This window comes from Lacerta agilis, chromosome 13 (genome assembly GCF_009819535.1).
Source record: "Lacerta agilis isolate rLacAgi1 chromosome 13, rLacAgi1.pri, whole genome shotgun sequence".
Classification (NCBI taxonomy): Eukaryota; Metazoa; Chordata; class Lepidosauria; order Squamata; family Lacertidae; genus Lacerta; species Lacerta agilis.
Window position 1 is genome coordinate 26,429,838 of NC_046324.1, and position 23,506 is coordinate 26,453,343.

At 46.7% G+C, this 23,506-nt stretch overlaps 1 protein-coding gene across 6 annotated transcripts in view; it reads left to right on the top strand.

Annotated features, from left to right (window-relative positions):
- Nucleotides 1-23,387, top strand: part of FRMD5 (FERM domain containing 5) — a 135,148-nt gene extending 111,761 nt beyond the window's left edge. For 2 of the 6 annotated variants that reach the window (XM_033167151.1, XM_033167150.1), the window contains 10 exons: nt 4,076-4,173; nt 4,702-4,825; nt 5,674-5,761; nt 9,243-9,331; nt 13,304-13,367; nt 14,018-14,109; nt 16,046-16,120; nt 17,079-17,147; nt 17,570-17,676; nt 20,004-23,387. In XM_033167151.1, coding sequence (XP_033023042.1) covers nt 4,076-4,173; nt 4,702-4,825; nt 5,674-5,761; nt 9,243-9,331; nt 13,304-13,367; nt 14,018-14,109; nt 16,046-16,120; nt 17,079-17,147; nt 17,570-17,676; nt 20,004-20,590 — 1,393 coding nt within the window. In that variant the 3' untranslated portion in view covers nt 20,591-23,387. Of the gene's footprint in view, nt 1-4,075; nt 4,174-4,701; nt 4,826-5,673; nt 5,762-9,242; nt 9,332-12,625; nt 12,687-13,303; nt 13,368-14,017; nt 14,110-16,045; nt 16,121-17,078; nt 17,148-17,569; nt 17,677-20,003 lie in introns of those variants that run through there. The other 4 variants (XM_033167147.1, XM_033167146.1, XM_033167145.1 and 1 more) reach the window with 4 other exon arrangements.
- The last annotated feature ends 119 nt before the right edge of the window (nt 23,388-23,506 follow it).

Consider the following 23,506-nt stretch of genomic DNA (forward strand, 5'->3'; position numbering starts at 1 on the left):
TCATAGTTCACTTCTAATCTCTGTTATTTTGTAATTTACTGGGCACTTTGGGATAATGTCCTCCTTTACCCAAACAGCTGGGAGGGATCAGGTAAATAAGAGATGAGGGAGGAGCAAGGGAGGGAGGAAGGAAGGAAAGAGAAAGAAAATAATGCTCTGTAAAATATTAGTTACCTAGGTGAGCCCAAGTGGGATGCAGGCTGTGGATTACCAAAACGTATCTGGGGGAGCTCAGTGTGGTACATACACATGGTTCTTTCCTTCCCCATTTAATATTCACAACAGGCCTGTGAAGTAGGTTAGGCTGAGAGGGAGTGACTAGCCCAAGGCCACCCAGTGAGCCTCATGACCAAGTGGGGATTTGAACCCTGGTCTCTCAAATTCTAGTCCAGGGGTAGGCAAACTAAGGCCCGGGGGCAGGGGCGTCGCAGGGGGGGCAGGGGGCCCCGGGCAGCGCCCCTGCTGGGGGTGACACATCGGGTGGCGGCCCCGCCCATTGGGCTTTTTTCAAAAAAATCTTTTTAGGCTATTTTCTGCACTGCCGGGGTGGAGCCACAGGGACAGCCAGCGAATCGGGGTGTCACCCCCCTCGCTGGCCGCCCCTGTGGCTCTGCCCCAGCAGCGCCGAAAATAGCCCCCGCCCTCCAGCGGCTTTTTGCGCCACTGGCTGGCTTGCGGAGCCGGGGCAAGGAGAGGGGCGGGCCAGCGAAGAGGGGTGACACCCCTCTTCAATGACCCGCCCCTCTCCCTGCCCCACTTGCGCTCCCCCGAGGGGGCCCGGGTGGCGGCTTCGGGAGTCTCTGCAGCCCGCAGAGGCTCTCAAAGCCCCCGCCCGGAATCCCCCGGGGGCGGGGCGTCGCCGCGTGTGCGTGCGTCATGACGTCATGACGCACACACGCGCCGCGATGCCCCCGCCCCCCAGGGGTGCCTCTTGGCTTCCCGCCCCGGGCAGCCAAGGGGCTAGGAACGCCCCTGCCCGGGGGCCGGATGTGGCCCAATTGCCTTCTCAATCCGGCCTGCGGGCGATCCGGGAATCAGCATGTTTTTACATGAGTAGAATGTGTGCTTTTATTTAAAATGCATCTCTAGGTTATTTGTGGGGCATAGGAATTTTTTCGTATTTATTTTATTTTTCAAAATATAGTCCGGCCCCCCACATGGTCTGAGGGACGGTGGACCGGCTCACGACTGAAAAAGGTTGCTGACCCCTGTTCTCGCCTGACACGCTAACTACTGCACCACTCTGGCTGTCAGTATTTTACTGATGCGATGATGTTCCCTTCGATAGTAGCATCATCCAAGATGCCACACAGCTGTTACCTAGAGTCAGAAAAGAAAAGAAAAAGGTCAAGCAACCCGTACAAAGTAGCGCAGAGTTTTGTTTTTTCATTCTTCTCACCCATTTTAGTCCACCATGGCTGCTCATCTGTTGCAGTTGGTGGTTCTTCAAGCCTAACCGAGTGCAGAATAATAGGGCGCAATCAGGGAGGTAGCAGCTCAGTTTGGGTGCTTATTTGGAAAAAGTGCACAACTCCCTTCTCCTTGGAATCTGCCAGGATGGATCCCAGACTTCCAAGTCACCCTCACAGCTGCCCTGTTTGATTTGCAGATTTTATGGTAAATGCTTCTTTCAGCAACTGCTGCATTGTGCATCCATTAGGCCTGAATTTGAATGTGGAATGGCCAGTAGGAGGCATGGCTGGCATTGTGCCCATGGTTGATATGCTAATCAGGACTCCTCCGAGGTCAGTGCCTTGACAGTCCTCAAAGATAATAAGGCAAATTGAAATCCCATCCAGAAATATATTTGGGGAGGCAATGGAAACCCAACCACTTCAGGTCATCAAAACAAATCCTTGCAATCCCAGAATTTGCGGAGGAAAAGGCTGAGTTGCTGCAGGTGGGGGCTGGAGCCAGTTGCTGCCCTGGCTCCCAGATAATCTGGCTTTACATATTTTCTGGCTGCCTGGCCCCCTCTCTTGGCATATCTCCCTCGTGCAGGTGAGGAATTAGATTACTTTCTCTGTCCCTGCAACCCAGCAATTTCTGCTTTTCATAGCCAGGAGATTTTAAATGGGGGCAAACCTAATTTTAGCTGGCATGTCTGTAAGCTAATTCATGTCGTCTCTCAAATCTTCTGGGTTGGAAAGTCAGAGAATGTAACAAATGAGAAAGTAGGAATCAAAATGGTTAACTGCCTGGCTGTTGGTGAGTCAGTTCATTTCAGCTGAAAAATATGTCATTTCTTAATGATATCTCCCGTGAAAGTAAATCCAAGAGTTTCTTAATTCAGGTTTATTAAAGAAAGATGATCATTTCTGCTTGCTAAAGTTACAGGCAAACTCTTTATTTTCTGGAATGCTACAAATCAATAGGGAAAATGGCACAACTGAGACCGATTTCACTAGGGCAAAGTAAAACTTCTCATTTTAATAAGCAAATGAAATTAAAGTGATCAGTGCTTCTTAAAAGGTTCGACAGCAATCAGGTGCTTAGAGGAGGAAAGGCTCTTTGGGGAAATGGACCTGAACACCCGAGGGGCCCCCTTCGCTCCTGCCTTGACTGGTGTGGCTCAATATTCCATTGCAAAAGTGCAGGAATAGAACAGTGTGCACCCAACTGTGCACAGACCTGTCCTGCCTCCCAGTTGTTGAAGAACAGGAACCCAAAGAAAGATTCTTCCCAAAGGCAGGGTGGTCCAACACGCAGCCCCTGAGGCCAATCTTGGTGGCTCTCCAGCTCCCCACCCTCTACCTCATCCAGGGCAACACAGCCAGGCTGAAGGAGACAGCAGTGAGTGTGTGTGCTGCTGCTGAAGGCAGGCTGCTGCGGTGGCTGTTCCTCCTCCTCCTCCTCCGCTGTTGCAGGAGCTCTGTGCGGCCACCAGGCTGTGCTCTCGAGCCCACTCATAGCGGGGGCTGCATCACCAGGCTGACAGGGTTCTGGAGCACTGGAGCTTCCCAGGATGCGGGCAGTACAGAGAAGAAGCATGGTGTGTGTGTGTCTGTGTATGTTTCAGTATGGAATACTTCGCTTTCTTTCTTGCGATACAGAGAGGTCTGAGCTTTGGGGTGCACCGATTGGTGGGGGAGAGAATGCCGAGAAGCATGGGGTAGGTCTGTGAACAAGCATTTTCAAACATGAACTTCATAAAGTCCAAAACTCTAAAACAACTTAGCAAGACAATTTACACAAGATTTGCCTGTGGGTGTCAACAACGAACCTCAAGGCGGACATTGATCAACATGTGAAGAATTCTCTAGTTCGGGCATCCCACTGATGTCTGCATTGTTAACAAAAAATGCATGCATCTGTTTGCGTATTAAATCTGTTTAATAAATAAGTGTTTTAAATCTATTAGTTTTTGTATCTATTTAAATCTATTGCTCTATTTAAATATATATGTTTAATTAAATACATTAATTGTGTACGTATTTTTTTTTAAAAAAAAACTATATTGCAAACACTTTAATTTACGATATGGAAATTTAATTTCAGTGTGTGGCTGCCGGGTTCTCTGTCAAAGCGCTCTTGCAGCCCATTTGGTCTGGGAGGTTGGCCTGCCCTGCTTTAATGCTTAGATTGGTGCGATCTATATGCAAATTGCTGGGGCACAGTGGGCAATACAGAGTTAATCAAAGGCACAGGTGCATAAAGGCAGGTGATCTAATTACCCAAATTTCTCCCATGGCCACCAACCTTGTATGGCTTTGAAAGATCAGATGAATTCATGGAGGGGGATATGGGTGTCATTGGCTTCAAGCCACAATGCTCTGCCTCCATGGTTGGAGACAGTGATGCTTCTGATTATCAGCTGCTGGAAACTGCAGGAGGGGAGAGGGCTGCTGCGCCCAAGTCTTCATTGCAGTCTTCCCTTTGGGGGCATCTGGCTGGCCACTCTGAGAACAGGAGGCTGGACCTTTCTTCTGTTCTTTATTTATGCATGTGCAACAAAATGGGAGAGGCCTTGCTATGAAGCACTGCTCCTTGTAAGAACTGCGCAACGGAAGCTACTCTAGGCTGGGTCTAATGAGAGGCGTCACTGACTCCCTGTTTGCTGTGGTTCTCTTGTCAGGTATCTCGTCTTCTTGCAGATCAAAAGAGATCTCTATCACGGCCGCCTCCTGTGCAAGACATCAGACGCCGCTCTGTTAGCTGCCTACATCCTTCAAGGTAATGCCTCTTGGCAAGGTACATTTGCTTTCCATGATAAGTACTGATGGCATAATTTCATCTACAAGGGCACCGTGCATAGGAATGCCATATGGCTGCTGTCTTGGGCTCCTGCTTCTGGGCTGCTCTGCCATCCGGAGCAGGGATTGGTGGAATATGTCCCATTGATATTGATGGCTACTAGCCATGATGGATGTTATGTTCTGCCTCCACAGCTGGAAGCAGCAAAGCTTCTGAATACTAATTTCTGGAAGCCGCAGGAGGGGAGAGTGCTTTTGTGGTCGAATCCTGTTTGTGAGTTTCCCACAGGCATCTGGCTGGCCGCTGTGAGAACAGGATGCTGGATTAGATGGGTCACTGGCCTGATCCAGCCAGGCTCTTCTTGAGAGCACCAGCTTGGGGAAGGCTGTGGCATTTAGTGCTCTCTGACTTGACTTGCTCCATATACTGAAAGGGAACAGAGCAGCCCTTGCCTGGGCCTGTGGCTGATTCCTCAATCTCTCTCTCTCTCTTTCTCCTGTCCTTCAGCGGAGATTGGCGACTATGACCCCGGAAAGCACCCTGAGGGCTACAGCTCCAAGTTCCAGTTCTTTCCCAAGCATTCAGAAAAGCTGGAAAGGAAGATTGCAGAGATCCACAAGATTGAGCTCAGGTGACCTTTCAGCTCTGTGCTTAGTCCAGATCCTTACTTGGGGGCAGGGGGTGGGTACGCAATCCATTCTTAAGGTCTGCAATGAAAATTCATGCAGACACAAATCTGCCCTGAGATGAGACGTGCCTGGGGGTGAGGGCATTAGCCGGGGGGGGGGGGAGTAGTGGCCATCCACCTAGGCTGCTCCTTCTGAGCTGTCCCTGCTCTGCTAGCCATCCCAGTCAGAAATTATTTATTTATTTATTTATTAGGTTTATTAGTTGCCAAGTGCTGATGAAGTAAAAGCCATCAAACAATCCCAACATAACAAATCCAGCTGTTAATAACTAGAACAGGAAGACCTAAGTAAAGTTTTATCAAAGAAAGTTAGGCCAGTTTGCTTAAGCATTTGCAGCAGCCGTGTGCGGAGCCCCAGAGGGTCTTAGATGCACAGTTGGCCTAGCAGGGCTCACACTCTCTTAGCTGGGATTCCTCAGTTGACCCTTTGGGTCCTTTCCAACTCTACGGTTCTAGCATTCTTCCAATGCACTGTGCATAGGCACCCCCACACTGGCAAAAGTGAAAGGCCACAGGCAGAATACAGAGGTCAGGCCGAGGCAGAGACCCAGATGGGTACCTTGGGACTTCCTAAGGGTTGCACCTTATTCTTTAACAGCTGTGTGACAGGCAGAAATTCAACAGGCACCATATGGCTAAGATGTGAACTTTTCCTTTTCTCCTCATTTCATTTCAACGATTTGTATACTACTTCTTGGCATTTGTCTCTTTACCTGTGAATGTAAACAGGGCATGTTTTGATTCAAGTTGATTGCCCCCATTTCTCTCTCCCCCCCTCCTCTCTCTTCCAGTGGTCAGACACCAGCTACTTCAGAGCTAAACTTTTTAAGGAAAGCTCAGACCCTGGAGACGTACGGAGTTGACCCACATCCGTGTAAGGTACAAAGCAGCAACCTCCCCGACACTCGGCGGTGCCTTAGGGAGATCTCTTGTGGGATTTCAGTCACTTCTACACGGAGCTGTTTTCTAGAAGTTAACTGGCCTTGCAGGTCAGTAACGGAGGAAGTAGCTGCTTCAAACACATACCAGTTGGCCATGCAACCAGAGAGTAAAACAAACCACAATTTGGTGGCTGTATCCATCTTCCTTTGAAGGAAGTATTCTAGGCCCAGTACTAATGGAGACCAGCCCATGGACAGTTTGGAGGCCATAGGAAGCTGCCTTGAGTAGAATCAGACCCTTCCTCCATCCCACCCAGTACCATCTATAGCGATTGACAGTAGCTCTCCAGGGTTTCGGGCAGGGGTCTTTCATTCTCTTCCACCTTACCTGGAGATGCTGTTGGGAACTGGACCTGGGATGACCCACGTACAAAGCAGATGCCCTTTCCCTCTAGCTTCGACTTGCAATGAGATGGTTTTGTAAAACTTCTATGCTTGGTGGTTGTTGCTTTTGGTCTTCAATCAGGCATTCAGGGCAGCCGGCAATAAAGTCTAATGTTACAATATCCACAATTCAAGCATTCCACAATTCAGCAAAACGAGTTGCAATCAGCCTGAGGATAGAATATTAACAATGGCACAAAGACAGTCATAATTTGCATGGCTCTTCACTTTCCCCTAACCGGTGTCATGCTTCTCTTTCCTGTTCATACTGCTGCCCTCCTAGGGAGCGATCTTCATCTGCGGAAGAAACTACCAGTTCATTTAATTAGGCTGAGCAGGGCAAAGCAATAATTTATCCCCAGGGGGCCCTGGTAGGCCTCTCTGTGGAAGGTGGCTGCGATTCAGATGGGGGGGGGGGGAAATGTGATGAACGCAAAGTGGGTACCACAGGTTCTGCCACAATGGGGGAGGAGGGCAGGGATGCCAAGAGCAGGTTGTGGGGTCCCCCCAGCAAGGGCAGACAGGCTAAAAATATTTACACGAAGTGTGAAATAAATAATATGGTAATAGTTGTGTCTGTTGAAAATATTAAGATCTTAATGACTATTATCAATAATAGAAGCACCCAGACCATCGTTGCTGAACTAACAAGACACTTTGAACGTTAAACTTGTACATGCAACGCAACCAGTGAGCACCACACAACAACTTTGTTGTATTTGCACTTATGAAAACATACAAATGTGACTGCGTTTAATAAGATGAGGCTACGCTGTCGTACTGTCAAAGTGCAAATGAGTCAGAAATGCTCAGGTCACAACAGAAGTTTGCAAAGGTGCTATTTAGAATTGTGCATGCATTGAACACGAAATATGTATTTTGTTAAGAATTGCATAAAACATATGCAAGATAGTTGGGCCCCCTTCCAGACTGCTGGGCCCCAGTAATTTGTACCAGTTTCTCCCCCCCCCACACACATACACACTCCCTTGTCAGCCCTGGAGGAGGGGTCTGTACTTGGTAGGCTCTGTGCTCCAATGCAGCAAGCCCAGAGGATCGCCACCAACTCCCCCCAACTTGCTCCTTGGCATGCTGGAAGCTGTGCACTGGTCTGATTCTAGCATAATCTCCCCACACACACACACACTGCAAAACACACACACACACACAATTTACGTGTCCGTGGAGGAATTCCCTTGCAAAAGACATATGAGTCAACTTCAAGGGATCTAAATTTTCCATTCCTTTTCATTTCTGTATTGGCCACAGGTCACTAGAAAGATGAGAAAATGCAGTACATTAAATGAGTATTAATGGAACCATCTCTTTGCAGAGTGTTGCAATAGGCAACAGATAGGACAAACAGTCACTACCATGATCACAGGAAGATTTTGTGGTGTGAAATTCAGTAAAAGCTGCAGAACCTGCTGGTTTAAAGAGGTACCTCTAGACACCTGTTTGCTAAGAAAAAAAGCTAATGTTTTGAGGGTCTGGCCCATCTTCCTCACCTTGATAGCAAATAGTGCTAGAAATTTAGCTCTAATTCATACATAAAAGGTAACGTATAAGAGCCTCCGTTTCTCTCATTGCAGGAAAATAATCAGGTGTCTTATGAAATAATTGGGTGCATCCTACTTCCAAAACAAATGCTAGGGTCAGATTACACTTTAGCCAACTAACAAGCCTGACAATACAAATTCTCGCATCGCAGTTTTTCAAAGGTTTCTTTCTCGCCAGTCTTGATCTCACAACCCCTGTGGGGTCCTGGCCTTGGAGCCAGAGGCAAGTGGATGGGCCAAGTCTGTGGCTTTCTGTGCCAACATCTGAAGAGCTGGACCAGGCTCCTCATCCTGATACTGGGACCTAGGAGACTGGTTGTCAGGAGTATGAAGGAATCTGGAGCTTGCAGAAAAGAGCCTACAGGACCCTTGTGGGCGCCTTCCTCTCAGCCTGAGGAATTGGGTGCCTCCCATACTACCCTACCATGCCTGGTCAGTCATGCAGGGGATGTGGCTAATGATAGACCACAGAGAAGTGCCCACCTCCAGGCCAGGGGGTTTGTCCTGTAACAATCTCCATCCTTCAAGCAAGTGGGTGAGCTGTAGGAAAAGTCTCAGGGGGCCCCAGTTCTTCCCTGACAAAGGCTGGGGTTGCTCCCGATAATGTCTCCATCCAGGGCCAGTCCTACTATGAGGCAAAGGGAGGCAGCTGCCTTGGGTGGCAAACGCTGCAGGGATGTGTGCCACGTGGCACTCTGGTGTCCTGTTGCCAATATCGAAGTAAAGGTCAACTGCCTGAGTGGTTGGCTTTCCTGCTTGGAATTGAGGAAGGCACCATCTTGTCCTTGCCTCAAGTGGCAAAATCTCTTGGGCTGGCCCTGTGTGAATTATCCAGCCGGCCTTAAGAGTTGTGCCTCATGGCTAGAGAGACATCAGAACAAAAAGGGGCTTGCAAGACACAGAATCATAAAATTGCAGAGTTGGAAGGAACCCCGAGGGTCACCTGGTCCAACCCCATGCTTCAGTACAGGAAACACAGCTAAAGAATTCCTGACAGATGGCCATCCAACCTGTGTTTGAATACCTCCAATGAGGTTCTAAGTATTAAAAACAGAGCAATTAACTTGTCTCCAGGGTGTTCAAGAGGTTATTAGACTTTGGGGCAGTATCCTTGGCAGGCTGGGCTGGAGGGAACAAAGAATATGACCTGCTATACAGTAAATTATGTGAAGAGATGATGGGCAAAGTCATTTTTGCAACCAGGAACACGATCCAAGGCACTGAGGGTGTTAAATTTTCTGAAAGGGCAGGTGGGGAACTTGCCACTCCTCCCTGTGTTCAAGAGGAGAGACATGGGATCTGCTTTTGTCCCCGATTCACTTCTCGGCTGCTGAAAAAGGAGATTTTCACACCACAGGCCTCTTGTCAGCTCTTTCCTACGCAACAGCTTCTTGTGCCAGTAGATGCGAGTGGAGGTTGTCCTGCAAGCCTTACTGGCTCTGCGCTGTGTGACGAGAAGCTATTGCTGTCTTGCAGGATGTGTCTGGAAATGCTGCTTTTTTGGCCTTCACCCCGTTTGGGTTTGTTGTCCTGCAAGGAAACAAGCGAGTCCACTTCATCAAATGGTGAGTTCTGCTCTGGAAACCCCAGTTCTACCATTCCTTTTTGGGTGTCAGTGGAAGCTTTCTCTGATGTCACCCTATTGCCCCTCATTACCCCCTTTGGTGCAGAACAGAGACCCGCTGACCAAGACAGGATCTGACCTTCTAGTTGGCTTGGCATCCCACTTTTGCTCTGCTCTGCCCCTGTTGTCTAGAGGCTGGAAGGCCTTCACAGCCAACTGATGTGTTTTGACAGGGCGTTGCTTCTAATGTGGGGGTGAGAGCCTCAGGTTTTGTGTCTTCCTTACTTCCTCTTCTAGTCAGATTTAGCATCCATTCATTCTCCTGGAACCCACGACTAAATTCTACAGCTTCTATTCACACATGACATGGGTAGGACTTTCTGAGCTGGAACTCACACTCACACACACACAAACACACAGAGTTTGTCCAATTCTTGTCCCAGACAAGTACCATTTGCATTTCACTTAGTGGAGAGTGCAACTGGGGACCTTAAAAATGGTGAATCGGGGCCGGAACTGCAGTCCCCAGAACATGTGTGGGAGGAGAGGCATACTACTGTTTTTGGTCTACACATGGATGACCCAGCTTCCACTGGGCACAAATATCTAGCAGCCCAGCATGCAGCTGTTTCCTGCTAAACAATGCAATAGGTACAGAGGGTAGGAAGCTGACTTAGCTGGGAGTTGTGGGGGTAGGGCGGGGGATGATACCTGAAATGCAAGAAAATAATTTCAGATACAGTGGTACCTCGACTTAGGACGTTAATGCGTTCCGAAGGCGTCCTCGTAGGTCGAAATTTTTGTAACTCGAAAGGCGCTATCTCCGGAGGGGGAAAAAATTCGTAGGTCGAGAAAACCGCATTAAAAAACTCGTAGGTCGAGGTATCGTGCCGCCGCTTTCCCTTCGTAGGTCGAAAAATTCGGAAGCGGCGGCCATTTTTTCTCTCCCAGAAGTGATTCGGAGGTCGAAAACAACGTACGGCGAGGAGCTCGTAAGTCGAGGTCCCACTGTATACCGTATTGGCCCAAATATAAGCCACACCTGCAAATAAGCCGCACCTTTAAAATTCAGGGGGGGGGGAGAGACAATACCCAAATATAAGCCACTCCCTTAAAATTCCACAGGCACTCACACCCGCAAACGGCAAGTGTTCTGTTTTACTGTATGTCTGTTTCAACAGCGATATCATAAAAGCCTATTTTTGTAAGCTTGCGAATTTAAGCCGCACTTTAACTTTTCATGGTCAGAATTTTTTTTGGGGGGGGGGGTGTAGCTTATATTTGGGCCAATATGGTAGCAGGTTTTGGTCCCACCTGCTTCTACTGGACGCAGTGTTCCTGGCGGCCTCTCTCAAGTCATGATTCTATTGGAAGACACTTGCCATGGATCCACCTGTTCCCCAAGGGTAGCTGTTGGGCCCCCTTGCAGTTTGCCAGGTGTCCTTCTTGGGGATCATGTGGTTAAAAGCAAATGGGAAAAGTCAGCCGGGTATGAGACAATGTGGCAAGTCAGCCTTTTTATTGTGACAGCAGAGATATAAAGACTACTATTAATTTTACATACAGCATACAAATATTTTGTTCTGAAAAACAGAAACCTCTCTCAGTCTAGTGTTGAGTGGTCACCTGTGCAGTCACACCTATCTCTGGGTTCCTCACCTGCCCTGTGTCATTCTCTAGGAACATCCCAAAGCTCTTTCCAGGGAGTTGGAGTGCCAGGACTTTTTGATATGTGCACTTATATCAAGGGGGGGGGGCAGGATTAGCACCTTCCCACCCATTTCCTTGCAAGGCATCTACTCTAAAGTCAGAGGACCTGTAGTAGGGAAGGAAGTTTGGCTGTGAGTGCACAGGTGACCACATTAAGTAATTCAGTGACAGGTAAATAACTAGCTCTGTGCAGTTTCACACCTAGGCAACTGGCAATCTGATGTACCTGGAAGAGAATCCTGGTGTCCTCATGCAATGAGGTTGTGGAGCGCTGTCTGCAACCCTGGAAGCTGTGTTTGGCCTTGAGCTACACACTGTAGCTCCAGACTTTATTATGGCTAGTGAAAATGGCTGCTAGGCATTTTGTTCCAGGAAAAGCTTTAGGCAAGCCATTAGTGTGCAGCACTTGGGACATCTGCCCAATCTGTGTCCTATTAGCACCACATTATTGCTCTCAGAGCTAGCAGCAACACTTCATTTTTGAAAGAGAAAAGCCAAAATCTTGTCATTCTGCAAAACCCAAGCCTACTTGTTCTTTTTGCCTTAGGGTCCCCCACCCTCCCACCAGTTATCCTTCCCAGAATTTATCCCCTTGGTTAAAGTGTGGGCATTGCAATTTAGCTGCTGGAGGGAATGTGCTTTGGCAGTCAGTGGACACAACCCAAGGAGCTGCGTTCCTTTCTTACTGAATGCATATTGTTTTCCTAAGAGGGTTCCTGGTAATTAGGGACCTAGTCGATGGGTACTAACGCCCAGAGTTGCCCAGGTTTTTTGTTATCTCTGAAATTACCAGTGGCTCTTTCCAAAGAAGTCATTTACTCACCAGAGTCAAAATTCTCTCCTTACAAAGGACCAGGGCACCCTGAAAACTGTCCTTGCCCCAAAGGTAGACAGCTGGGCAGGGCAATGCATAGAAGGAGCAGCATTCCTGGGAGCAACTCAGTAATGCGCAATACTGTTCATTTTCTCGAGATCTTTCCTTTGTGATTATTTCTGTAGTTTTTTAAATATGCAAAATGCTTCATCTGGAATTCCCAAGACAGATTGTTCACCTATTAGCGCTGATGTCTTTATGAACTGGTTTTCACCTGGGCCTCCAATCCTACTGTTGCCATGCAAAAAAAAAATGGCCATGCAGTGATGCAAGATTCTTGTTCCTGCCCCTCCTTCTCCTCCAATGAAACAGTATTTCAAATACCAACCTAGTAAGAAAGCATGACCCATGGTGTTTTGTACAGAACGCTCATAGCTAATCAGAAAATATACCCCCCTGCAAAAAAGCCCCTGTAGGTTTTCCATGCTGGATAATCTCCCCTGACTTTCCCAGTGCAGAAAAGAATTGACATTCTCTCTCCCCACCCCCGCCATGCCTGTTGGGGGCTCCTCACATCCCCAGTTGTGTTTTGTCACAAGGGGCACAAGTGCCTCTTCCCCCCCCCCCCCCCCCCGCTGCTCAGGGCACAAGAAGCAGAGCTGTGATCTGGTCCATGCAATGTAGTTAGTGTCAGTTCTTCTTCTTCTCTTGCTTTGTATTGTATCCCGTTGTTGATGTACCCCAGTATCCTGTTTGCCTTTTTTACTGCAGCCACACACTGGGCTGATGGCTTCAAGGATTTTTCTACAATAACCCCTAAACCCCTTTCCTGGTCAGTACGCTGCATGACTGTTCCATGTAATCTGTACTCTCAATATTTGGTTTGTTGCCCCAAAATGTATTATTTTGTACATCTGTCTGCATTGAACTGCATTGTCCATGTTTATTGGCACAGTCACCTAAAAGCCCCTCCAGACCCTGCTCCAGACCTGGTCGCATTGTTGCTCATCCTTTTGCTGTATCTCAGATTTTGGCCTCATCAGCTAAGTGTGGTTATCTTACATTTGGTATTCTCATCCAGATATGCACCCGTTTTATAAAGCAAAAGTTTGCAAGGTGGCTCCTGGACACCCCCCACTTAAGACTCACCTTTTTGCGCTGAGATTCCTCTCTCACCTCAGCCACTGTTTTTGAGCCAGGAGTCCTCTTCTCTAACCATGTTACACTTTGGATGAACTGCAAATGTTGGACTTGAAACTCCTGCAACTGCTGCCCTCTAAAACATTTTGTTTCTTGACTTTGCGTTTCATGCAAACAATTTGGTTTTCAATTTCTGCATCTTGCCGGAATCTATTCCACGCTGTGTGTGGGCTCTGCATTCGTAATGCTGTGCGATGGGAGGCGGGCTGCGTCCTCTGGTTTACACAAGTGCCTTTTTTGTGCTTGTAGGAACGAAGTGACAAAAATGAAATTTGAAGCCAAGACGTTCTATTTATATGTAAGTCAGAAAGAGGTGAGTACCTTCTTCTTCTTCTTCTTCTGCCATAACTGTGTAGGTATAGTTTTTGCCTCTGTTCCAAGAGATGCAATGTTTAGGATTCCTGACTCTGTTTCTAGCCACACTCTATCTGGAAGCACCACATATATTGAGAGGCATGGCTAAGTTTAAGGATGCTCAATCTAATACTTACTGACCTTATAATAACTTCTATTATGTATCCTTAAGGGTCAAGTGCATTTGCAAAGGTAGCATTGTTGGTATTGCCAGGAAGAAAGTCGAATCCTGCCATCATTTCTGACAGTGTAAACAAAACAGCCAGAGCCTTCTGTGCAAGACTCCTCACAAATAGCATTGCAATCTCATCTGCTGTTTACGCGGCTCAAGTAAAAATCGCACCACCACTTGTAGTATATGCCATCGCCATCTTAATGCTGAGCAGCTTCCAGGTTTTGCAGAGTGCGTGATGCTGCTTATAGAGCCACCTATATTTATTTATGGAAAGCAAACCCACAGCTCCTTCAGGGAAATTGCTTTCCCATCCTTCTTCCATTCAAATAGCATTCGGGGCATTTGCATTTAAAGCTAGCTCACTGAGCATGCTGTCTGTGAACCAAGCTTGTGAATTAACCTTGTGGGTTTTTCCCCCCCTGGGCTTTCTATAGGAAAAGAAAATTGTTCTGACATATTTTGCTCCAACTCCTGAAGCCTGCAAGCACCTCTGGAAATGTGGGATTGAAAATCAAGCCTTTTATAAGTAAGCATGAAATAAATTTCCCCAGGATTAATTTTGTCCGTGGGGCAGGTGTGATCATTCCCAGCAGCCGCTGACAGTGTCGGCTGTGGATGTGGAAACATGCCTGGGCAAACTGTGTGTGTATGCGTGTGAGGGCTGCTCTGAATCTGGACTACCCCCCCCCTTCTGCAAAAAAAACAACAACAAAGCTACTTTCAGGAAGGGATCAGGGCTGCTTTCCTGCCAGCTTCCTTTTCACTTCTGCCTTGGCCACCCCACTTTTAGCTGCAGTTTGGATCTAGGACAAGGTGGAGGCTGACTGGGCGTTGCAAGAATATCTTGGCCCCAGAAAGTTTCTGACCAGCAACTGAACGGCCAGCTTGAGAAGTAACTAAGGAACAATGGGCCAGAAACACGGACTATTTGTGAAGAGGCGTTTCATCTCTGGTAGCCCCCAAACAGAATCCTTTGTTCTCTCCCTCTAATTTGGTGTTTTGCTTATAAAATAGAAGGCTGCTTTCTCTAGTGTGCTTCCTTGTAGTCGGTGGGCTGCAAGAAAATGTGTGCTGCTTTGTTCTGTTTGGGTAAGCTGCAATCAGGCCGTCTCATTTCTCATTATATTAACATGAAGCACAGCTGCCGTTTTGCTTCACAAATCTTTTTGCTTCTTTTCCAGATGAATAGCAGCACTGGTACACTGTCTTCTGCTTATGCATCCCCAGAAACCAGATGATGGATGCAATTAAGACCACTCTGTCCTATCCCTGATCCCCTCTATACAGAACCAGTGCCTCACGCAAAGCACCCCTCCTAAAGATTCTAGGCTAGGGGCTCTTCCAGACAACCTGTTTGTTGAGCTAAAATGTGTGTGGAAGTTTATACAACACCCACTGTGAGCATTCATTCTTTGTTTGCGTGGAGGTTGTATGATGCTGTCTGATGTTCCACTTAACCCACACTTTCCAGTGCATTTTCTCATAACTTTCCTTACTGCACCCCACCCCCCCGGAAGCTGGGCTTTCTTTATAACAGCACAAAATCTACTTTAATTACATGACTAAAATTTACTTGTGTACCTGCAAAATAGTGGCAGTGTGGAAGCAGCCAGAACCCACAGCCTTATCCAAAAAGCAAGCCCATTCCTCCTCCTAGTGAAGTAGCCCAACCAGTGTTGGGATTGCTGATCGGCTCCAGCAGTTCGGTAGCAGTGAGGTGTCAACCCCGAGCCTCCTGGGCACTCCCAGTTACTTATAGGTGAGGAAGATTGGATGGAATGTTTTTCTAGCTGATAATGTTCCATTGCGGATCTCTCACTGAGAGAGTGGGGCATTTGCATTTTCTTTACCACTCTGAATCAGTTTGCACCTCTTTCTCTTCTCCAGCTAAATTACCTCACTCTCTGGGCCGTGAGTCTGAAATTCATGCAGAGGCACTGCAGGGTGGGCAACAAGTACAGTGGCTACTAGCCATGATAGCTGTGCTCTGCCTCCATACTTTGAAGCGGCAATGCTTCTGAATGCCAGTTGCTGGGAACCTCAGGAGGATGAAAGTTGCTGTTAGGTCCTCTTTGGGAGTTTCCCATTGGGGCATTTGGTTCTGGTTGGCCACCGTGGGAGCAGGATGCTGGACTAGATGGGGTTGTTGGTCTGATCTTGCAGGCTCTTTTTATATTCTAATGTCAGACCATTCGCTTTGACTTTGAATGCAAAAAAGGGGGGGAGTCAAGAGCAGCTTCTGGAGAAGGAGTTGAGATGCTGAGTTAAAAAACTGTTCACCTTGGTCACTGGCAGGGGTACCAAACCGAGGGGAGTGCAGGGGCTTCTTGAAAACCAGAAAGTATCTCTCTACCTTCTCCCAGAGCAGGAGCTTTGACACCATTTCCAACAAAGTCTGCTAGCAGAATGCTGCCCAAACCCAAGTTATGGGCCTTCTGCCAACGCCTGCTTTTTTGTTTCAGGTTGGAGAAGTCAAGCCAAGTCCGCACTGTGTCCAGCAGTAACCTATTTTTCAAAGGGAGTCGGTTCCGATACAGGTAAATAATAACCGTAAGTAGCAGTTACTGGGTATGTTCTTGGATGCTTCCTCTGGGTGGCTTGAGGAACGAGTCCGTTATAAGTTCAGCTGTGTTGAATTTAAAATAAAATTACCGGGCATGATCCAACTAACTGGCTCTGCCAGTGCAACAGGAGCTCCTTCTAGCTCAGCACAGCTTCTCTCCCTCTCCTCTCCCTGCCCCACAACTTGCTGTGGGGGGAGGTTTGGAGAACACCCAGAACAGCACACAGGGTTGTGGTGGGTATCATTTCATCAGGCAAGTTAAAATGCTCGTGCTGACTAAACAATTGGAAGGCGGTGAGGTTGGATCCCTCCCTAAGGCTAGGCTGCTCATCTGATTGGGGATGCTCCCAATGTAATGCAGGGATTCAAGAGGTGCCTTTCCCTTTGTTTTCTGAGTGAGCTGTTTTGTTGTATGCCAGAATTTAAATGCAAAGTGTAGTGGTTACAGAGCAGGCTTCCTCAACCTCGGCCCTCCAGATGTTTTGAGATTACAATTCCCACCATCCCCGACCACTGGTCCTGCTAGCTAGGGATCGTGGTTCCTAGCCTTTCCTTGAGGAAAGGTGGAATGTAAATACAGTAAGTAAAAATCTGAAATAAAAGGACTGCCGTAGCTGGGCCAAATTCTGCTTCCATGCACAGCCAAGAAGCAAAAGCCAATTAATAGGCGACAAGGGAAGTGCTGCAGCCAAGGCCATGCAACAAGGGAAAGAAAACAACGTAACATTTCAAAGTAAATAGCGGAGCCGATATACTGGGGGTGTCCTTTCTGCTCACTGAATGGGCCTGCGAGGAAGGATGGCTTTTCTTTTGAGCTTCAAGCAAGTCTGATTCCTGTGTCTAGAGCAGGCAAGAGTTGCTAGCAGAATCTCTGGAGGGAGAGAGGGTGGTTTCTGCTATTGTCATGGCTTCTGTTCTCCAACCACTTTCAGTGGCCGAGTTGCGAAAGAAGTGATGGAGTCTAGTGCCAAGATCAAGAGGGAGCCTCCAGAAATACACAGGTAAGGCTCAGCAGAGGCAGCTTGGAAGACAAGTTGTGGGTTCCCCTGGGAGAAGAAACCACGCTGGCTGCAGCTGGTGGCAGTTCAGTAACAAATGGGGGGGGGGGCACAGCTTCCCCATCTCTCTATAGCTCAGTAGCAAAGCATCCAGAAAGTTCCATGTTCAATCTCCAGGTTGGGCTGCTGAGCCATGGCCACCAGTCAGTGTATAGTCCTGGCCTAAATGAACCAGTGGTCTGACTCAGTATAAGCAGACTCTCTTAATCCGCTAGTTGCAAAATCCACCCAGGATGCGTTTTCCAGCTCTACCCCTGCATTTTCTGGAAGGGGCCATTTCCTGCGTTTGGCTCATAATCTTAAGGAGGCTCGCCTCTGATGCCGGCTACATTCCCAATACTGTTGTGTGTGCTTCCTTTCTGTAGGGCAGGGCTGGTTCCTAGCCGTAGCTGTCCTTCCATCACTCACGGGCCACGGCTAAGCAGCGTCCCCAGGACCCGAAGGAGAGCTGTGCACATCTCTATCATGGAAGGTGAGGTCTGGACACAATGGTGGCTTCGTGTAGCTTTGCGGCATACTCTCCAGATTGAATCTCTCTTCTGAACAAAGCCAAGGGCACATTTATACATTCGCTTCCCTCGGGGTTAGGATGATGTGTGTGCTACAAGCTCCTCATCCGTTGTTAATCCTTTCTCGGAAAGGAATCTGAGTCTATTTTGTGGAACTACTGTAGTTACCGGGGGCGGGGAGTGTATATTAAATCTGTGATTTTGGTTTCAGTCTTAATGAAGGAAAGCTTCACAAATACCAGGTGTGCCTTTCCATGGAGTCCTTTTCGTATGTGCTGTATCACCCTCTTGTGGCCAAATTGGGAGGCAGCTGTCTCAAGTGATTTATGGAAAGCAAGGACAGGAGACCGTTTCATATGCACTTATGCTAATTTTCGTAGGAAGGGCTGGCCAACTCCATGCATTGTTATTCTGCTGGTGTATGGTTTTAGAATGCTGTGTGCTTGCTACAAATGCTTTGCCACCTGCATCTTAATGGGAGAAGACAAAATCCTTTGCAAGATTGACCCTTTTAAATGAAATTTCTCATATGGCTGTGGAAGGGTTTCTCTCCTTCTACAGACACAGCACACCAGCTAAAGGCGGGCCCCTGGCAAGGCCCCACTGAGGAAATTAAAAGCCGGTCTGCATCAGGGTTGCACCTGCTAAACTGAGTTTAGGTGTTTAATGTCTGAAGTTGGATCAGTGTCAAGAGCAAAACCCAAGGTGAAGCCAGAGGAGGCTGCTTCTGGAGAGTACTGCCAGTTTCTTTAGTGTCCTTTGGGCTACAAAAAGGCAGTTTTTATGTGGGGCCAGATTCAACTAAGCAGTTCCACTAATGGGAGATCCAACACAAAGGGCTCTAGCTAATGCAATGCCCCCCCTCCACTCCCCTGCCCACCTGAACAGCATACAGGAGGGTGGGAAAGGAGGTGGTTCCATCAGGCAGGTGGAAATGCTAGTGCTGATGAAACCTTTTAGCAAGATGCCGGGTGTTTAACTTGCGAAATGAGATAGCCTTCTTTTAATCTATTGTACAGCCACAATGGATAAAATCTGGCAGATTTTATCAGCCAAGCAAGTTACTCCCCCAATTAAAAAGTGTCACTCCCTAGGGCCTATGTGAACAGTGTGCAATGGTGTGTACTGTGCCACTAACATGATAGGTGTAACTAAAAGAGTAGAATTTTAAAACCTTGAACTTAAAAGGGCAGTCTGGGCTGTTGCAAATTCACCCAGGCTACGACTTTGCACCAGATAAGCACTAAAGATTATGTGCAATAACTTGTGGTGCTCCATGCACACCCACTTTCCCCATGCGTTCTAGCTCCACATCGCTTCTTCTCAAGGTTGGGGCAACATTGAAGCTACTAGCCATGAATGCTGGGCTCCACCTCCAGCGCTGAAGGCAATGTGCCTCTGAATACTCGCTGCTGGGAATCACAAATGAGATAAGCACTGCTGTTGCATACAGGTCCTATTTTCAGGTGTCCCTTAATGGGCATCTCGTTGGATACTAAGAGAACAGGATTGTGGACCAGATTGCCCCCCCCCCGGCCTGCTTTTCTTATGTGACCAGTTCTATCGTCATAGAGGCACTGCAGAGAGGTTTTGTAGACCACCTAGCCTTACAGACACGGCTGCCCAGCAAATAACAGCCCTCCTCCTAAAACACACAACTAATTGGTTCCATTGTTAAGTCACTCCTTTCATCAAAATGTTTCCAACCAAAATCTACCTGTAATTTAAGGCCATGAGATCTAGGTCTGCTCTCTGGGCCAGGACAGAACAAGACATTGATGTGAAAGCCTTCGGAGATGCTCTCAGCCTGCTCAGTGTGGTGACAGCCATTTCTTTTTTGGGGGGGAGGAGAATCCAGCCAGGAAGCTTCCAGGTGTTCACAAACGTGCCCTAAATTTGCTTACCATACAGATGGGGAATTTTTGGAGTTTCAGATTTTGGGAATATGCAACTGATTTCCACCAAACCACTAAAAGACACATGCCTGCATTGTGCTTGATTTTTTGCCATTCAAAAATCACTGAAGAGGAATCTAAGGAATGTTTTTGAATTAGGTTGGGGAAGGATAACTTCCTCCAGGATTCTTCTGAACCTGGCCAGATTATAGCCCTCACTTCCATGCTCAATTTACAGCGACATCTTGCTCTTGGGATAAACAGTATTTTATCAAGGTAAATACTGAAAGCCCAACTTCTGTGTCTCCATGCTGAGGCTGGTTAATGCGTTGGCGACTTCCCTCATCTTTCTCCATAGCCAGCCCCTTTCTTCCTCTCTCCCTCCCTCTCTCCAGGGCTTGAGTGTTTGCGGGACAGTGCCCACTCCACCCCAGTACGGTCAGCCTCCCACAGCGATGCCTTCCTGCCGCATTCACGGACCTACCGGGCCGAGAGCAGCGAGCGTGTGACCATCATTTCGGACGAGATCTACAGTCCCTCGGACAGCGTCCTTCCCACGCCGGTAGCTGAGCAGAGCCTTGAGCTGATGCTGCTCTCCAGGCAGATCAACGGAGCCCCTTGCAGCATAGAGGAAGAAAAGGAGTCTGAGGCCAACACGCCCACAGTGGCCGAGGCCGAGGAGCTGGGGAGGGAGCTCCGAGCCTTGTGCCAGGGTGTGGGCAGCGGTGGCGGAGCCCAAGCAGAACAGGTGAATAAGTTTGTTTTCAGTGTCCTCCGTTTGCTCCTTGTGACCGGTGGGCTCCTCTTTGTTTTGCTCCTCCTCCTGATCATCCTTACCGAGTCTGACCTTGACATTGCCTTTTTCCGTGATATTCGCCAGACCCCCGAGTTTGAACAATTCCATTATCAATACTTTTGTCCCCTCAGGCGATGGTTTGCCTGCAAAATCCGCTCCGTGCTCAGCCTACTCATTGACACCTGAAGGCAGGACTCCTCCTAGTAACTAGCCAGGTGGATTGCAGAAGATCCCTGCTACCCATTCCCAGAAAAATGGGACACATCGTGGCACCATCGGCACATAAAATAAGTCCTCCTTTCATGAATCAAAGTAAACAGCGGCCTAGGAGAGTTGTTTCCAAGCAGAAGAAAGGGATAAGACTTTCTCACATGCGCCAGATTCAAACAATGCCCATTTCTTTACACGTCCTCTTCCTGGAAGTGTCTTCAACTGGTTTGCTTTCCAACTTTTAAATTATTCTGCACTCTTCCAAGTTTAATTTTAGCTTTCCTAGAGGTGGCCATTTCAAAAATTTCAAGTAAAGAGAGTTTATTTTATTACTATTGATTATTTGCATTAAGTGCCAGCCTCCAGCTAGGACACTAGTTCAAGGCGGCAGCGTCATTTTATGCAGGAGCTTTTGTAATGGTGCTACTGAGTTGTAACTTTAGTATTTTATTATTTTATTAAAACTGCCACTGTGTACAGCACTACCACCTTAAACATAGTCTTGCTATTTTACCAATCAAACATCTGGCTTAATCTGGAATTTTGAAGGTGGGGGCAGGGGGGATTAAGGTTTTGACACCATATGGTCTCCCAAACACACTCAATTCTTTATAAGCAATAGGTAAGGCATGAGACAAGGAGGCAGCAATGAGGTGTAAATCTAATTCTTCCCCCTAGCATTGAAAAGTGTGACTAGGAGAAACCTGTCCTTTGTGAATTTCAACTTTTGACCTTTAGGATCCCAGAAATGCAGTTTTTCTTAGAGCAGTAAAGTCCCCATATAAAGCAAGAGTTAGTATATGGGGGGAAATAAATATATGTATTTGATTATACTTGACAGAGTCTTGCTGTATTAAGTAGTAGTGATCATATCCAATTTCTTTGAAAGACATTTTGCCTCAGAAAACTGTACTTGTTTTTGTACTACAAAAGAACAAACTTGTTTCAACCTATATATTTTAAGAACAAAATGCTATTTTGTTAACGAGCAAACCAAGTCTTTTTTACTTTATGAATTAGGTGAATATAGTGTGGTATTCAAAGTGATTGGTGGTAAACAAAATACTATGGCTGTTTTTAGGATGGTATTTGAGCATCAAGCTAACCCATCCATAACTACTGGAGGAAGGAAAATGGGTTACCTTGTGCCATTAAAATGACAGAGAACTTATGGACGTGGGGGAGGTAGCACTGGAATGAAAACACATAGAACAATCTGGCCCACACGTTTCCATCCTGAAGGCAATTCAGAATTATTATTTTTTACTTTTTGTCTTGTGATGTGGATAGTCTAATCTAAAAGCCTGACAAATAGCAGCTCATTTGTAAAAGGAGCAATAAATTTTAAACATGGTGAGAGTCCTCACCAAGATGAGCAGAGCAAGAGAATGAAATCAGACTGGCAAGTGTTTTATTTCATCTCAGGGAGAGATTTCAAGTCACTTGGGAATCTAAATCAGAAATATTTCAAGAGGCTGGTTTCATTTATCTTGTCTCTGACTTGGCTACTACAATTTTCAGCAGGCACACAAGCCCTTCAAGTTCACGCAGAACTGAAGCACTGCCAGGACTTGCCCAATGGGAGGGTGCGTGGATAGGCGTGGGTATCTCAAGCACTGATTTCCTTTCCAAGTTCAGTTACACTCTGCCCGCAGCTGGTCATTCATCATTTGGGGGAAAAAGAGCACAATGACACTATTAGCAATACACTAAATATTGGCAAAGGTTACTGGACTCAGACTGGGGTGTGGGTGTGGGTGTATGGTACACTAGAAAAGGATTCCCTGTTATTTGAACACATCGTGGAAGTGCTACAAGATCTGTTTGATTACTGACCATTAACTGCAACTGCCAGCTTGGAAGTCAGAGCCAAGAGAAATTTTGGCTTTCACTTTTGCTTATACAGGTACATAAACAAAAACAAACTTTTGAATGCCTGCCAAGAAGATACAAGGGATAGATTTTACAAGGATACACACTGTTTTATGCAACACAGCAACAAAATTAACTTCTAGTGTAGTGTTCCTACCTCAGTCTGTAGTAAACGATGCTTCTATGCAGTGAGTGAAAAGTCTTAATTTTAACATTATCCATCCCAGATAACAATGCAGTATTTATTTCATGTTTTAATTGTCGGTATTGTTGATCACGCCACACACCTGTCCTGTTATCTGTAACTATTTTGTACAATGGACATTTTCATTTTCAAAGTGGATGAATACTGATGGTGGCAAATCTTTTAGATAGTTATTTTACTTTTTAAAAAATTCTGGCCACAATCCTAGAGTTAAGGTCTCCAGTGCACTTTCATTTCGCTGGGGCTTGCACTGCAGAACCTCTTCCTAATGGATTGTGTCTCATTTTTGCCAAATGTTTTATCCTGAAAACTTTCCAGCTGGCAACTGAAAAAAGTCATTTTTCCTGTTTTGCCCCATGTTACGTTTCATGTTTCACTTACTACTAAGTTGTTCCTGGTCTCATTTGTATAAACTGTGGTGGTTTCCATAGGTTGCTGTATCAGAGGAAACAAACTCTTAATAAGGACTAGCGTACTGCATATTTAAAAGCAGTAGAAAGTAAGTTACCTGAAAATGTGAATTTTAGTTTTCATAACAATATAGACGTTAACCTTTCATGTGCCAAATGCTGTGTTACATTTTTCCCTTCAAAATAATGTACCTTTTTCTACATATTCAACATGTAGTTAGCATAAATCATTGGTGCCATATAGAAGTATTTTTAAATTTAAATAAATATTTAATTATGATGAAAATGTTCTCTGTTGAGTAAATTGATGCTTTTGCTCATGTGACATGTCTGCCTAGACAATGCCAGTTAATCTCTGTCCTTAACGTTTTCAGAACTTGAATGCTTAACCATCTTAAATTGGAT